Source organism: Medicago sativa, chromosome 2, assembly GCF_051527215.1.
Source record: "Medicago sativa cultivar Bolivia chromosome 2, Bolivia_mono, whole genome shotgun sequence".
NCBI lineage: Eukaryota > Viridiplantae > Streptophyta > Magnoliopsida > Fabales > Fabaceae > Medicago > Medicago sativa.
In genome coordinates this window covers 57,972,458-57,987,976 of record NC_140750.1, presented here as the reverse complement: position 1 = coordinate 57,987,976, position 15,519 = coordinate 57,972,458, and the positions used below count along the sequence as shown (strand labels likewise).

General features: G+C 35.7%; 1 protein-coding gene across 1 annotated transcript; it reads right to left on the bottom strand.

The window, feature by feature from the left end:
• Window positions 1-7,228: 7,228 nt before the first annotated feature.
• Window positions 7,229-13,462, bottom strand: LOC146949262 (putative disease resistance protein At4g27220). Its single transcript, XM_085745348.1, has 6 exons — window positions 10,544-13,462; window positions 9,697-9,978; window positions 8,862-9,584; window positions 7,775-8,593; window positions 7,605-7,678; window positions 7,229-7,451 (listed from the first exon to the last, which is right to left on the bottom strand). Exons 1-5 carry the CDS (start codon window positions 13,352-13,354, stop codon window positions 7,661-7,663), a joined length of 4,653 nt encoding a protein of 1,550 aa, XP_085601474.1. The 5' UTR covers window positions 13,355-13,462; the 3' UTR covers window positions 7,229-7,451; window positions 7,605-7,660.
• Between the last annotated feature and the right edge of the window lie 2,057 nt (window positions 13,463-15,519).

Genomic DNA, 15,519 nt, shown 5'->3' with positions numbered 1-15,519 from the left:
GATGGTTCCTTTCTTTTCAAATAATCCAGACACAAGACATCCAGATTATTCGAAAGAACATAAATGAAGATTGTGGTAGGCCCGCCATATGCCCAAACTGAAGAAAATGAAACTTACTACTTGCTGGAGCAAGAAAAGATAAATGCAGCCACTGCAAGACCGCATAGCACACGCTGCCAAAGGTATTGTAACAGCCCAATTTTTGCTAGATATAATTTTAATTGTTTTTATGTGAGTTTAATTATGCTCGTATGTGATTAATTACCAATGTGTGTATGTTAATGGGTTTTCGGGTTAGAAGGGTATTTTGGTCATTTTGCAAGTAAGGTTAAATTAGTAATTTCATGGTGAGAGTTATTTTTAGTGTTGCAAGTGAGGACCATTATTTTTACTAAGTTACTATTCGGTAGTGATAATTAGTTTTGGACCGGTAATTATTTGATAACTTTTAACCGTTAGTGGATAGAAACTTTGGGAGTTAGTTTATAAGAGTTTTGAGCCCATTAGACTTTAAGGGTTAAGCCCAATAGGGTGGACACTATTTAAGCCTTAGTCTTTAAGAGAATGAAGGTTCACAATCATTTTACAAAATTTTGAGAAGAGGTAGGGAGAGAAAGAGCAAGAGGAAGGGGCAGGAGGAAGAGAAGAGGGTTGTAGAGAAAAACTTGAAGAACCAAGAGGAGCTAGAGATTCTAGGAGCTTAATTGAAGTTTTGACTAGGATTTTTGCTTATTGAAGTAAGGGGGCTAGTTTTCATTCATAATCTCCTAGTATAAACTATTTTTCTACTTCTACCCAAAAGTGCTTATTTGTATAAAGTGATTATTGTGGATTTAATCGGTGAAATTTGTAACGCCCGTCGTAATTATTTAATTATTTGATGAGTTTAACATATATATATTATGTGATTTATATGATTTAAGAATTTAAGTAGTTTACATGATTTATAGATAAATTATGTGATTTTCAAGATTGATGTGAAGTATACGATTTTGTGAAGTTATTATGTTGGTGTGACTTATTTTATTATTAAATAAAATAAGATATGAAAATAAAATAAAAATATTAAGAAGTGGGGCCGTGATGTGAGATGAGTAATTTTAGTAGTGAGAAAATAACAGAGGAGTGTTATAAATAAGAAGTTAGGTTGAGAAATAGTTTTAGACAGAACATACGTTTTTGGAGAAAAGGGGAGAAAAGTCAGAAAGAGGAGAACAAGAGAGAGAGAGCTGCGATTTCTGCAATAACCAGGTAAGGGTGAGACTAACTTTCAATATTATTAAGGGTATAATTCTGTAGAATGAATTTAACATGATTAGGTTGAGATTTTGTGAGAATTGGAAATTTAGGTTTATGATCGATTTTGATGATTGAACCATGAAAAGATGTTAGAATGATGCAAAACCTGTGTACAGACCTTAGATATTACCTAGGGTGATAATTAAATGCTAATTGGATGAAAGAACCATGAGGATAGATGAAAAGTTGTGATTTTTAGGTTTCTGGCCGTACTGACAGGCATCGCTCGCAACTGCGAGCAGCAACACTCGCAACTGCGAGCTATGAACCCACCGCTCACCACTGCGAGCAACATTACTCGTAACTGCAAGCAACCCAGGCACTCGCAACTGTGAGCAACATTACTCGCCGCTGCGAGCTAGACCATTGAGCTCGCCACTGCGAGTAGATAACTCGCCATTGCAATTTAAGCTGTTAGTTGCCCAATTTGTTCCCCATGCGATCCTTTCGCACATATAGTCATGAGTTGATCTTAGAAGTGAGAATGAGGGTTGTTTAGGATGTTTTTAGAAGTTCCAGAAGTCTATTTTAGGTGACTGAAATTATTAATGATGAAGCATGAGTAATATTATGATGTTTTATGATGTATATGTTGATGTAATTCATTCCTTCAATGATGTTAATACATTCAAGCACTGTTATATGTTGTAATCTTGCTGTTATTCGATGTTGTTGGCAGTAATGTGTTGAAGTTTCATGAGTCGGTCTAAGTAGTAAAGATTAAAGAAGTTGTCCATGTTTATGGAATTTTAAAAGATGTTCAAGATGTTGTCTAAGTTGTAGGAAGATTGAGTCCATTGCATACTCATTAAAGATGGGGGCTTGAGGCCCGACAGCTTAATGCTCAAACGACGTTGGGGGCTTGAGGTCCGACAGCTTTATGCTCACATGTTGAGGAGCCTAATTACGCTCATTTATGTTGGGGGCTTGATGCCCCGAATGGTACCACATGCATTTGCATATCAAGAAGTTTCACGATGATTTAAGTTGTGAAGAGTTGCATTTTCAAGTTGAGTCGCGTTGTTAAGTCAAGTGTTAAGCTGAATATGATGTCTGATTATGATTTTAATGATGAAATTTAATGACGATATTTGATGATGACAATTGATGATGATATTTGATTATGATTGATATGATGCTAAGTAATAAATGTTGATATGTTAGTAATGATTTATGTTGTTAAATGCATTTTGATGAATTATATGTTTAATTTATTGACTGTGAAATCTCACCCCTTCTGCTTGAAAATGTTGCCCTTCGTATGGGTAACTTGCAGGTAATTAAGACTAGAGGTGTTCATGAATGGACTCCTCACTTTGTGTCTAGGTGCTCTGATACGTAACGGGATGGGACTTGCTTTACTTCTATTCCTTACGTGTCTTTTATGAAGTTTTTATGAATAAGTATTGAACCAAATTATGAGATTTTCTGATAAGGCCTGCGTGCCAAGACTTTATTCATGTTGAACCACTTCCGCTGCATATTTTCAGACTTTTATGATGTTGAACCTAGAAGGATAATTATTATTATCTATTTTATGACTTTCAAGTGGTATGTGACATTCCGTTTAAGATCTAAATACTCTGATTTATTATGAAATTTTTATGTTGGGAAAACGGGGTGTTACAATTGGTATCAGAGCAGGTCGGTCCGTCCGGCCAAGTAGTTGAGTCAAGTAGTGTCGTTAGCAGTTGGAATACCATTAATATGTTATTCTAATTGTTGTGTGTTGTGCAGAGAAGAAGAGACCTGGAGGCTGCAAATTTTATCTGTTATAAGAGGACTAGAATGGCTGGAAGGAATGATGATGCGATTGCTGCTGCGTTGGAAGCTGTGGCCCAAGCTGTGGGACAACATCCGAATGTTGGTGCTAGTGTTAATGCTGAAGTGAGGATGTTGGAGACCTTTCTGAGAAATCATCCTCCCACTTTCAAAGGAAGGTACGACCCTGATGGCGCACAGACATGGCTCAAGGAGATTGAAAGAGTTTTCAGAGTTATGCAATGTACTGATGATCAGAAGGTGCATTTTGGTACGCACATGTTGGCTGAGGAAGCTGATGACTGGTGGGTGAGCCTCCAACCTACCCTAGAGCAAGATGATGCGGCTATTACTTGGGCTGTGTTTAAGAGAGAGTTCCTAAACAGATATTTCCCTGAAGATGTTCGCGGAAGAAAAGAATCGAGTTCCTTGAGCTGAAGCAAGGAAACATGTCGGTGATAGAGTATGCAGTGAAGTTTGTGGAGTTTGCTCAGTTCTATCCACACTATACTGGTGATAATTCTGCGTTTTCTAAGTGTATCAAGTTTGAGAACGGTTTGCGTGTTGACATCAAGCGAGCCATTGGTTACCAACAGATCCTTGATTTTTCAAATTTGGTGAGCAGATGCAGAATATATGAAGATGATAGTAAAGCTCATTATAAGATTGTGAGTGAGAAGAGAGGTAAGGGTCAGCAAAGTCGCCCAAAGCCTTACAGTGCTCCTGCTGATAAAGGAAAAAGAAGAGTTAATGATGAAAGAAGGTCGAATAGGAAAGATGCTGATGCTGAGATCGTTTGTTTTGCTTGTGGTGAGAAAGGCCATAAGAGTAATGCTTGCACTAAGGATATTAAACGGTGTTTTCGTTGTGGCAGTAAAGGACATACACTTACAGAGTGTAAACATGAAGAAGTTGTGTGTTTTAACATGAAGAGGGTCATATTGGGTCTCAATGCAAGAATCCAAAGAAGACTAAGACTACTGGGAGAGTTTTTGCTTTGACTGGTACTCAGACAGAAAATGAGGATCGTTTGATCAGAGGTACTTGTTATATTAACGATACTCCTTTAGATGCTATTATTGATACTGGTGCTACACATTGTTTTGTTGCTTTTGATTGTGCTTCTAAGTTGGGCCTTGCTATGTCTGATATGAATGGAGAAATGGTTGTCGATACTCCAGCTAAGGGTTCGATGACCACTTCTCTTGTTTGTTTACGGTGTCCCTTGTCTATGTTTGATCCTGATTTTGAGATTGATTTAGTTCGTCTACCTTTGAGTGGAATGGATGTGATTCTTGGTATGAACTGGTTAGAGTACAATCATGTCCTCATTAATTATTTTAGTAAGTCGGTGCGTTTCTCTTCTGCTGAAGAGGAAAGTGGAGCGGAGTTTTTGTCTACTAAGCAGCTGAAGCAGCTAGAACGCGGTGAAATTTGAATGTTTTCTTTGATGGCATCCTTATCTTTAAAGAGTCAAGCAGTAACTGATAAGTTACAAGTAGTGTTCGATTTCCCTGAAGTCTTTCCTGATGACATTCCTGATGTGCCACCGGAGAGAGAGGTTGAATTTTCTATTGATCTTGTTCTGGGAACGAAGCCTGTTTCTATGACACCTTACCGTATGTCAGCATCTGAGTTGGCTGAGTTGAAGAAACAGTTGGAAGATTTGCTTGATAAGAAGTTTATAAGACCGAATGTTTCACCTTGGGGAGCGCCGGTGCTGTTGGTTAAAAAGAAGGATGGTAGTATGAGGTTATGTATTGACTATCGACAGTTGAACAAAGTAACTATAAATAATAGGTATCCACTTCCCAGAATTGATGACTTGATGGACCAGTTAGTGGGTGCACGTGTGTTCAGCAAGATTGACTTGAGGTCGGGTTATCACCAGATTAAGGTAAAAGATGAAGATATGCAGAAGACGGCTTTTAGGACGCGATATAGACATTATGAATATAAGGTGATGCCTTTTGGTGTTAGTAATGCGTCTGGCGTGTTTATGGAGTATATGAATCGCATTTTTCATGCATTTTTGGATCGCTTTGTGGTTGTGTTCATCGATGATATTTTGATTTACTCTTTGTCGAATTATGTAAACCATGTATTTGAAGTGCAACAACCATATAACTTTTTGTCGAATTTGATCTCAAAATATATTTCTCCTTATTTACCTAATATTCTCTAAAAACATACTATTAAAAACACAGATAACTAAATTTCTTTTATGGAAAAGCAATACCTTTAAAGAAAGTTGCAGCAGTATCAGATAATATTTTCTCTTGTTCTCTTGTGGAATGCAATTGACAGCTCTATACAATTACAAGAGCAGACAAATGGTTATAACAAACAATTGCTAATTAAAAAAAAAAAAAAACTAAAAAGATATTCATTGCTAATCTACTAACAAAACAAAACACAAGGAAGAAAATTACCTCTAAATATATTACTATACTTCACGATTTTTTGTATTCTCTAAAAGATATCCCTCAGATTCATATCCTTTGAAAATTCTCTTTAATATATATAAAGCACTCCTCTTGGATGTGATGCAAGCAAATTCTTTAATAAAAATTATATTATTTATCCTTCTGCGTTGCAATTATTCATAATATGGTTTGCTCCTTGCTGCCTTTCTTAATTTGTTTGCGTCACATACCACGGATTTTATTTATAAGTTTCTTGTGCAACCATTATTTCATTAAACTAGTACAAAGACCCTCCCTAAACTAGTACTATAATAATAATAAAATAAAATCTAGTACTAGTATAATCAACCTTGCATATCATATTTCATATTATAAATGCAAAAAATAAGTTCACAACAGAGAATTCCGCATGCAAGAAATTTGACTTTGCAATATTACTTTGAATTGGAATTTTGTAATTGATAATTTGATAAATGTTATTGCACTAGACAAAATTTTGTTATAATGATGTATTGTGCCAAATGAAATGTTTTAAATTCTAGACAAGAGTTTGAACCAGTAAGATATTCAACTGACACCGGAGAGAATCGAATTTGAGACATTGAGCGTATGACATCCAAATATCTTAAACCAACACCACCGAGCGTATTACCTTAATTTAATTCCAGGTATCAATTTGGTCCTTTATATTTGTTCATTTCAATTTTGCTTTTTTGGTCCATTTGCATATATGTATTTTCAAACTTCAAATCTAATATTCATATCAAACATTGATGAAATACTAGATTTGAAGATCGAGATGCCATAAAAAGAAAAAAAAAAAAAGGCTAAATTGTTACATGAAATTAAATTAAGAGAATACAAAATGGAATTTTTGCCCAAGTGACAACTCAAAAGCTCACGTTTGACATGTAGGAGACAAGTCAGAATTAAGCTTCATAATAAATCTGAATTATTGCTTGAATAGGTGGTTTTCTATTGTACCAATTGGTTTCATATCAGAACATCGCATCAGAACTTTTGAACCTTAGCACAAAAACTCTTTTACTTCGTGAACAACATCATTCATAGAGTGTCCAGTCTTTATAGTTTTTTTTCTCTTGATCTTTTCCATATGAATACAAGTTTTATTTTTCCTTTGTTGCCAAGATTCATAACACAATATAAATCGATGGTCAATTCCAGTGAAGTGTCTAAGATTATCTATTCTGATCTGATAAGGAAGGAGTAAAGAGAAATAAATTAGTAAAGAACTTATACATCATTCTGCATTCTTCACAACTCTTAACTACGTTCTATCGATGGTTAATGAATTGCAACCGACACATTGTTATACTCATTAACTACTCATTTAACATGATTAACCAAATATTTGAAATGTGTAACCATATAATTTGATGTCAAATTATGTGTGCAAATAACACAACTCATTTCACAAACAAGAGAGATTTGCTACCTTTATAAGATTATCTGAAAACTTTCTTATGGAATTGAGAGAAACCTCACAACCAACCAAGAGAAATCATTTTCACTTTCCTTTCTAAAAAGCTTCTAAAAAAGCATTTGTGCTTCCCCTAAAAATTTACTTTAATGACAATAGAAAGTTTTAGTAAAAAAACTTAAATACCAATGACCACCAACATGCATAAAATAAAACAAACGGTGGGACCCCTTTCCGAACCTACGTATGCGGGAGCTTTAGAGCACCAGACTGCCCAACCAATGACCAACATGCACAAAACTTTTGAAGAAACGTGCATTTCTATCCCACCAATTTAATATCAAGAATTAACAATTAATCACATACACACACAGAATCGAGCATTAACTGAGGGAAGAAGTTTAGGAGCGAAAAGTTTTGCTAATAATAGAATACAAGAGACAGAAGTCATTATCATAGAAAAGTCATTAGACTACTTTGTGCCATTAGAAATTAGCCTCGCACCCAATACATGTGGATTTTCCCTATAGGAAATAGAAAAAGAGAACTGTTGTTAAAATGACAGCAAAAATTAAATATAATGTAATGGCAATGAAACTAACACAATATTTTTTATTTTTTTTTAACATGATAAAGAAGGAACAAAAAGGTCAATAAGATGATTCTGAATAACCTACCACGTGGTTGCGAAGAACGATCTACTTGAGCATTCATTTGAATGTTGCGTACAAATTCAATCATCCTTAGAGTTCTAGATATTCAGAAACAAGAAAAAGCATTAACAATTCAAGAATGCTAGCCATAACATTTGAATTATGATTGGAGATAATCAATTTGTATTTATTACCATTTTAGCTACATATTTTCTTATTGTGGTATTAAGGTCACCGTTCCAATGCCAGTCATCTTGTTCCTTTACATTTACTGCTCTGAGCTTTGGTGCGTTTAACACTCCGTGTGAGAAAGTTTCCATCATTGGACAATCTACTACGAATAACTTCTGCAGAAGCGGAAATTTTAGGCCATGTCTTCCCTTGCAAAAACTTCTTAGCCTTGGTAAATTACTCAGACGCAAATACTCCAATTTCATAAAAGCTAGCTCAGAAGCATCATTCTCATCATCACTTGCAACTATTTCTTCTATCTTTTCACAACCATCTATGCATAATTTTTTGAGTTTTAGTAAACTGATAGCTGTTGATGATTTCACAATATTTTCCAATCCAGCACAATTGCCTACCTCTAACTGTTGTAAATTCTCAAACAGCACTGAGGATGGAACTATATTATTGAGTCTAGGACATCTATTTACAACCAATTTTTCAATATTTTGAAGAACTGGTTGCACCTCAAATTTCTCTTCACAAATAAACTTGAGGTTGTGTAAGTTAACGAGCACTAAACTTCTCAACTTCATAGTTGTTTCAGAATGTCCGCGGGAAACACATCCACTGAAAATCTTTGTGAAGGAACTACATGTTACCTTAAGGTTTTTGAGATTGATAAACCTTTGGAGGAAACCTGATGGAAATTTGTCAGACTCATTATGAAAACATCGTAGGCGAAGAGCTTTTACCGTGTAGATTGTCCCATTGTTATGCTGACCATTGCATAACATGGCGACATCCTTGCTGTTTAGAATAAGCTCCCTTGTGTTGGGCACAACCTATGAAACACAATTAATTAGATTCAAGCTAATAGCTATGTAAATAAAAGAATAATGCTCACCATTTACCAGACCTAATCATGTAACTTTTATGCACACGTAAACATGGAATGAATCTAAAACATGCAGTTTGATTTCTTTTTTATTGAGAAAAGAACATGTGGCAAGACACCGTTCAAAAAGACATTTTTTATGAATAGCCGCAACTAAATATGTGTATAAAGCAGTTTGCCATTTGTGGGCAGGGTATTGAGATTTGAGATTGTACCTTTTCAATTGAGAGAAGGGGTAGTGTATCAACTTGGAAATTGTCTTGGCAATTAAGAGACCTTGGTGTGAATAGTTCAAGCTTGTCACAATGAAGCACATCCACATCTTTTACGACAGGACAATTTAAGGTATGTAATCCATGGTAGAAGCTTCGAAGTTGTGTCAAATCACGAAAACTCAAAGATGTTAATTCTGGGAAATTAAGTATTGGAACAGTGTCAACTGTTTCATCTTGTTCTACAATAGTCTCTATGCCACATTCTTCTATATAAAGCTCCTGGAGATGAAGAAGATCTTTAGCCACAGAGAGGGGGAAAACATGACTAAGGCCTTTGCATTCAGTAACTTTCAATAGGAAGATGTTTTGAAACATGAAGCTTTCATTAGGATTCCCACTCCATATGTGTTTCAGTATCGGTAAATGTTTCAAAGTGAGGGTTCCCAATTGCATTTCCAGCCTCGTTTGTCTACCACCATCTACTTTTAGACCTTTCATTTCAAATACAACTTCCAAGGCAGGACAATCACTTACAGTCAGTGTCTCCAAATTCTGTAATTTATGAAGCACGTAAGATGGAAATACATTTGACAATTTATTGCAGTATTTAATTTTCAACTGCTTCAGTTTGCGGAATGAATTTGGAGCTAGTTGATCGTGCCATACTGACTTCAAGTGTTCCATGTGGGATATTACCAAAGTCTCCAAGTTTGGAAATAGAATCTACAATCGGTAATATACTTAGATCTTCAAGATTTATTTAGTTGCACAAGTAGCAGAACTATAAGAAAATCAAACAATAGTTAATAGTTACAGAGTTGGAGACAGTGCTCACCTCATCATTAGAGAATGGTTTATGAGATGAAGGGAGACTACCAAACTTTCCATTTGAGACAAATATGTCCTCCAACATTTGGCAATTACTAATCTCAAGATACTGCAGGTTTACAAGTTCTCTAGCCACTGAGGATGAGAATGCATACACTATGCTACCACATTTGTCAATTGTGAAACTCTTCATGTTTTGAATGAATGAATGACCTGGAAGGTAGTCATCCCACAATTTCCTTGAGTTGATATTAGACAGCTTCAAGAGTTCAAGGTGGGGCATCCCAACCTATTAACAAAAAGGATTATCATGCAGATCTTACTTGACATATGAACTTATGTTGAGAAAAAGACCAAGAATAAGTGAGATGATGAGACAGTTCATGATGAATATATATATATATATATATATATATATATATATATATATATATATATATATATCTAATGAGGTACAAAATAGAACATAAAAATATTGGATTTGATGAAACAAAAATACCGTTACGGACAATTGATAAGAATGGTAACATCTATAATACTATGCATTAGAGTGACTCCTACCCCCTCATTTATATATGGAAAATAGAGGCATTAGAAGTATCATGTGATATAGATGATGTTATGTTTTATTCTTTTCCACTCTATTTTATATAATCCAAACAATGGCAACAAATCAGTAAACAATCCAAACATAACACACATGAGTGTTAGGAGTGTCAGTCATAAATTAAAATAGGAAACGAAATGTGTAAACACATTCAAATTTATGCATCAGGTTTATAAAAAGTTCGGAAACATCACCTTAGCTTAAAAAGACAACTAGCAAAGTAGAAGGCATTAAATAATGTTATTACCTTCCGATCAATTAGTGCCACAGGCATGCACTTTTTATCATCATAATTTTCCCCACACTTTTTGCGACCCTTATCAGCCATCAATGGTACAGCACAGAGACTAATGAGACTGGGTAAATACTCAAGTTCAAGAGAACGCAACTTGGGGAACATAATATTGTCAATTTCTTTATCAGTCTCAGATGGTTGCTCAACAATGATTTCTGTAATCATTTTGCAGTCAGATACTTTTATTTGGATAAGATGAGGAAGATTTCGAACAAGGGAATAGCATACCAGATTCTTCAACTTATCACAGCCTTTGACTTCAAAAGATTTTAATTTGGAAAAAGATGGAATTGGAAGTGGGCCATGGCATATTTCCTCCAGATTAATTAGATTTTGAAGAACCAAAGTTTCTAAGTTAGGTAAAGCAGGATAAGCATGAACCCACCCCATTGATTTAATGATGTACTTCAATTCAGTACTGTCTTGAATGCACAAATGCTTTAACTGCAGAAAACCTTCCCGGTTCAGTTCATAAAGGAAATTTCTAACACAATGTATTTTGGCAATGCACATGTCTTCAGCTGAATTTAATAAGAAGTTCAACCCAGGATCCAAAAGAATGCTTGAATTCCTACTGTCCATGAGCTTAAGTATTCTTGAAGATTCAGAAGCACCCCCAGACCATTCCAAAGACCATTTCCACCTATCACCAACAAATATGTTGTATCTTTCAAGCTTTTCAAAAACCTGCAAGTCCCTTGGCAAAACTGAAGTATCTTGAATCATTATGTCTAATGTAGTCAGATTAAACAAATTCCTTAGCTCTTCTAGACTTGCATTTTGGCTTCCACTGACATCCCATTGAATAAAGCAATTCCCCATATACAACTCTTCCAAGCGTGTTAAGCTTGAAATAAGATTTGCAGGAATGAGTCTTAGTCTGGAGCAATTGGCTAAATTCAGCATTCGAAGATTAGTTAGTTGTCCTATTTCTTTTGGGAGCTCTTTAATATCAGATCTTTCAAGCCTGAGAATCTCTAAACTTCTCAACTCTGCAACAATTGATATGTCTTCTAACACACATCCAGAAAGTACCAATGTTTGAAGTTTTGTCAAGAGATAAAGAGATGGTGGTGGAGAAGGGGTAAGCATCATTCCATATAAATTAATGACCTTTAGCTCTCTCATCCCCGAGAAGAAGTCATCAGGGACTTTCAAAAAATCATCTATATTATGAAGTAGCAGTAGCTTTAGCTCTGGGCACTCCAGCTTTTCAGGAAGCTTGTAAATATATGACCAAGGAATGATGATCTGATGGCATTTTTTAAGTTGATCCATCTCTGGCCATTGTTTTACTTCGGTGTATCTTTTCACCCCATAGGTTGGCCGAGTCTTAGATGCAATTGATTTAGCCACGTCTCTTACAACATCGTGAAGTCTAACCCGATCAATTTCAGACTCAAGTAACAACGAAGAGGCCTTGAGGTCGTTTATTAATTTATAGAATCTGATTCTTGCATCTGTCAATGTGTGATAGTGTCTAAATAAGCCCAACCCCAAATAATATAAAAACATTGATCCAGTGTAGATGTAATCTAGTCCAAAGGAACCAATGAATAAGAATAGCAACTTCAGTTCCTCACTCTCTAAACAATTATAACTCAATTCCAGTGCAGAGTAAACTTTCTTATGCAGTCCTTCTTGATCAAATCTCTCTAATTCATTTAAGGCATCCTTCCAAGCAGAGACCTCCTTTCTCCTCAAAGCCTTTGCTACTGTAACTATCAAAAGAGGCAAACCAGCACAACATTTGACCACTTTTACTGCAATGGGCTTTATATTGAATTCTTGAACAACATCACCTGCCATTTTCTCAAACAATTTCCAACTATCATCCTCATGTAAAACTTCAAGTCTAAATTCTTTCTGAGTGCCCATCTCACAGCTCAACACATTAAGATCTCTGGATGTCACCACCAACTTGCATCCTTTGTGGTCATCACCAAAAGGAATCCCCACTTCTTCCAAATCAAGTTTACCCCATATATCATCCAAAATAACGATAATATTCTTCTCCTTGGTTATCCTTTCGCGTAATTGTCTTGCTCTCCCTTCTTTGGTCTCCTTGTTAAATTTCAAATCCAAGGCATCAGAAATTTGGCCTTGAATATTTTCAACATCTGGAGACCCACTTATAGTAGCCATTACTACAGCACTATATGACCCATCATTCTCAGCTTGCCAAAGTAACTCTTTCACTAGTGTTGTCTTTCCCACTCCAGCCATCCCATACACCCCAATAATGAAGATGTTAGGATTATTCAATGCCAGCATAATCTCACTCAACATTGATGTGCTGGAATCCAGGGCCTCATAACCTCTACTAAATGGTTTGACTGCCACTTGAGAAGCCAAACGGTAAATAAAATTGTCAAATTTTCCTTCTGCTAGGACTTGAGAAATCTCTTGTGACATCTTTTTATTCTTCCTGCTTAGTTGATGCCTTGTACACAGATTAGGACAGTGTCTCATAGAACACCGAGCTTTTGCATGGCCTTCAGACTCAATAAGTTTCTTAGCCTTAGCCAGAGTGTTGTCCACTTTATTCAGCCAATTCTGCACAATATTTTCAATCTCTTGTCCGTTTCTTCTAGCCTCATCAACGGTGTGTTGCAGGCTATCTCTTGACCCTTCCAGCTTTTTGATCTCGGTTCTCATCTTTTCAAGGTTGCCCTTGTAGTAGAGTATGTAACCAAATTGACGACCAATAGGTACAAACATATACTCAGCAAATTTAGCAGCAACTGGAATAATAACATCCATGGCCACTCCTTTGCTAGCTGTCAGTTGAGAAACAAAACAAGAAATTCAATCAATGAATAAGAAACTTGAAGATAGCCTTGAATTGGTCTCAACTATTTTTTGGGATTACTGGATATTACAACATTTCTTATATAAATTAAACTTACTTGCAATTATAAACTTTAGGAATAGGTAGATCAGAGTCCATGTCATTGAAATAAAAATATTAATATTCACTTCAAATTTATATTATCTTTTAAATTTTAGAAATTTATCAATTGAAATCAAAATATAGTTTCTTATCGGATTTATAAACTAAGAGTTTAGTCACCAGAAATAAAAGTTTAACTTAATTTCTAAATTAAACTGCATTATCAAATTATACTAACTTACAAAAATATAATTATCACTAATAATAAATACACGATAAAATAAATCCAAAATATCAACCACTGTGTTGAAATATTTAATCATTATTAGCCTTGATACTATTAGATTTTAATTTAAATTCAAATACTTCTTGAGGGTGGTAAAACTTGACCTATGTCTCGAGCTTATGAGTTATCACCGAATCCTTCCCGTGCCTACCAATTTTTTATTCTACTTAGGTACGAACTCGACCAAGACCTGCAAGATCGCGTGTGACTTTGGAGGAAAAAAAGGGACACATCTGTTGACACAAGAATATAGTCGAGGTTGGTTAGAAAATTAATTTACTTGGCACGCATGTGACTTTAATATTGCCTTCTCTGTTTGCTGGAAAAGGCCATCCCTATAAAAAGGCCATCCCTAGAAAAGGCTATCTTTTAATGAAGAACACCTTGAGGATGTCCGAGAAATTTTGAGATATTTGAAGGCTATCCCTGGAAAAGGCCTATTCTATGAAAAAAAACAGTGATAACAATGTGAGTATGTTTACTGATACAGATTAGGAAAACTTGGTCCAATGGAGAAGTAAGACGCAAAGAGTAGTTGCCAAAAGCAGCAGATAGGCTGAGTTTAGAACAATGGCGCAAGGATTTCGGAGGGTCTTTGGATTCATCTAGTTCATATTCATAACTCATTACCGTACACACTATATCTGTTACTGTTTAAGTGTGCTTGACCACTGTCGTAATACCCCGTTTATTTATGTTGTGAATAATATCAGTTAACGATAGAATGCGCGCGTATGAGTTTAGGGGCGAATTTGGAATTTGAGCTTTAGGGGTATTTAAGGACAAAAGGTCCCAAAATATTCATTCTTTCTTAAGCTTTCTCTCTCCAGGTTTTGGCACCAACATTGCTCTCTTCCCTCTCTAAAATTTCGGCCCCCAATCCTCTTCCAAACCATTCACTCTTTGTGTTAATTCCTTGAGGCCAGGATCTTGGAAAGGAATAAGTAGTTCTTGATGGGAAAACAACTAAGGATTCTTGAAGCAAGCTTCCTCTTTTGATCTTTATCTATCTAGGGTTTTGGTTTGAGCTTTGAAACACTTGAACTTTATTTCTTTTGGGCAAGGTGAGTTCCTAGATAGAAAACCTTCCTTTGGTTTGAGCTTTCTTAGTGTGGAAGTTATGAATTGTGCTAATTTTTGCTAGTTGTGTTTATGGTACCCTAAAGCTAATTCATGATGATTATTCATTAAAATTGCCATGGAATATGTTATTTATTGCTTTTCTATGTTACTGGATGTTTTGTTGCATTGCAGGAACCATTAAGATGTGTTTTGGGTTAAAAATTGCAGATTTGGTACCACAGACCCGAAGAAATTCGCTATTAGCGAAAATTTCGCTAATAGCGAAATTCTTCAGCAAGAGCTGCGTCCCAGGTGTGCTATTAGCGCAGGCCTCTGTTTTGGCCAGCATGCTTCTTGGCTGTTGGCTCATTCTGGGGTCGGTGGTGCGTCCCGAAGCTCTTCTTTCATCGTTTTACAACTTTGTAACCCCAAAACGACATCTAGGCAATGCACATAACACGAAACGATTCTTGAATTAAAAATCATGGCAATCATAGCATAATCATCAAGAACGGCTTATGAGAGATTCACTTGAAGGTGAAGGGGTAAGTAATATTTCATTAAGGGAAGAAACATAGAGACTCGGCATAGTGTGTCGAGAATAGAACATCATCATAGAGACGATGTATGATAGAATGTGATACGATTAGATATCTTTTCACTAAGAATGTTTTAACAACACATAAG

Coding starts and splice junctions, on each gene's coding strand:
- LOC146949262 (XM_085745348.1), bottom strand. CDS start 13,354: ATGGATGTTATTATTCCAGTTGCTGCTAAATTTGCTGAGTATATGTTT. Junction 9,979..10,543: donor TGGCACTAATTGATCGGAAG/GTAATAACATTA, acceptor TTTTGTTAATAG/GTTGGGATGCCCCACCTTGA. Junction 8,594..8,861: donor CCCTTCTCTCAATTGAAAAG/GTACAATCTCAA, acceptor TGTGTTTCATAG/GTTGTGCCCAACACAAGGGA.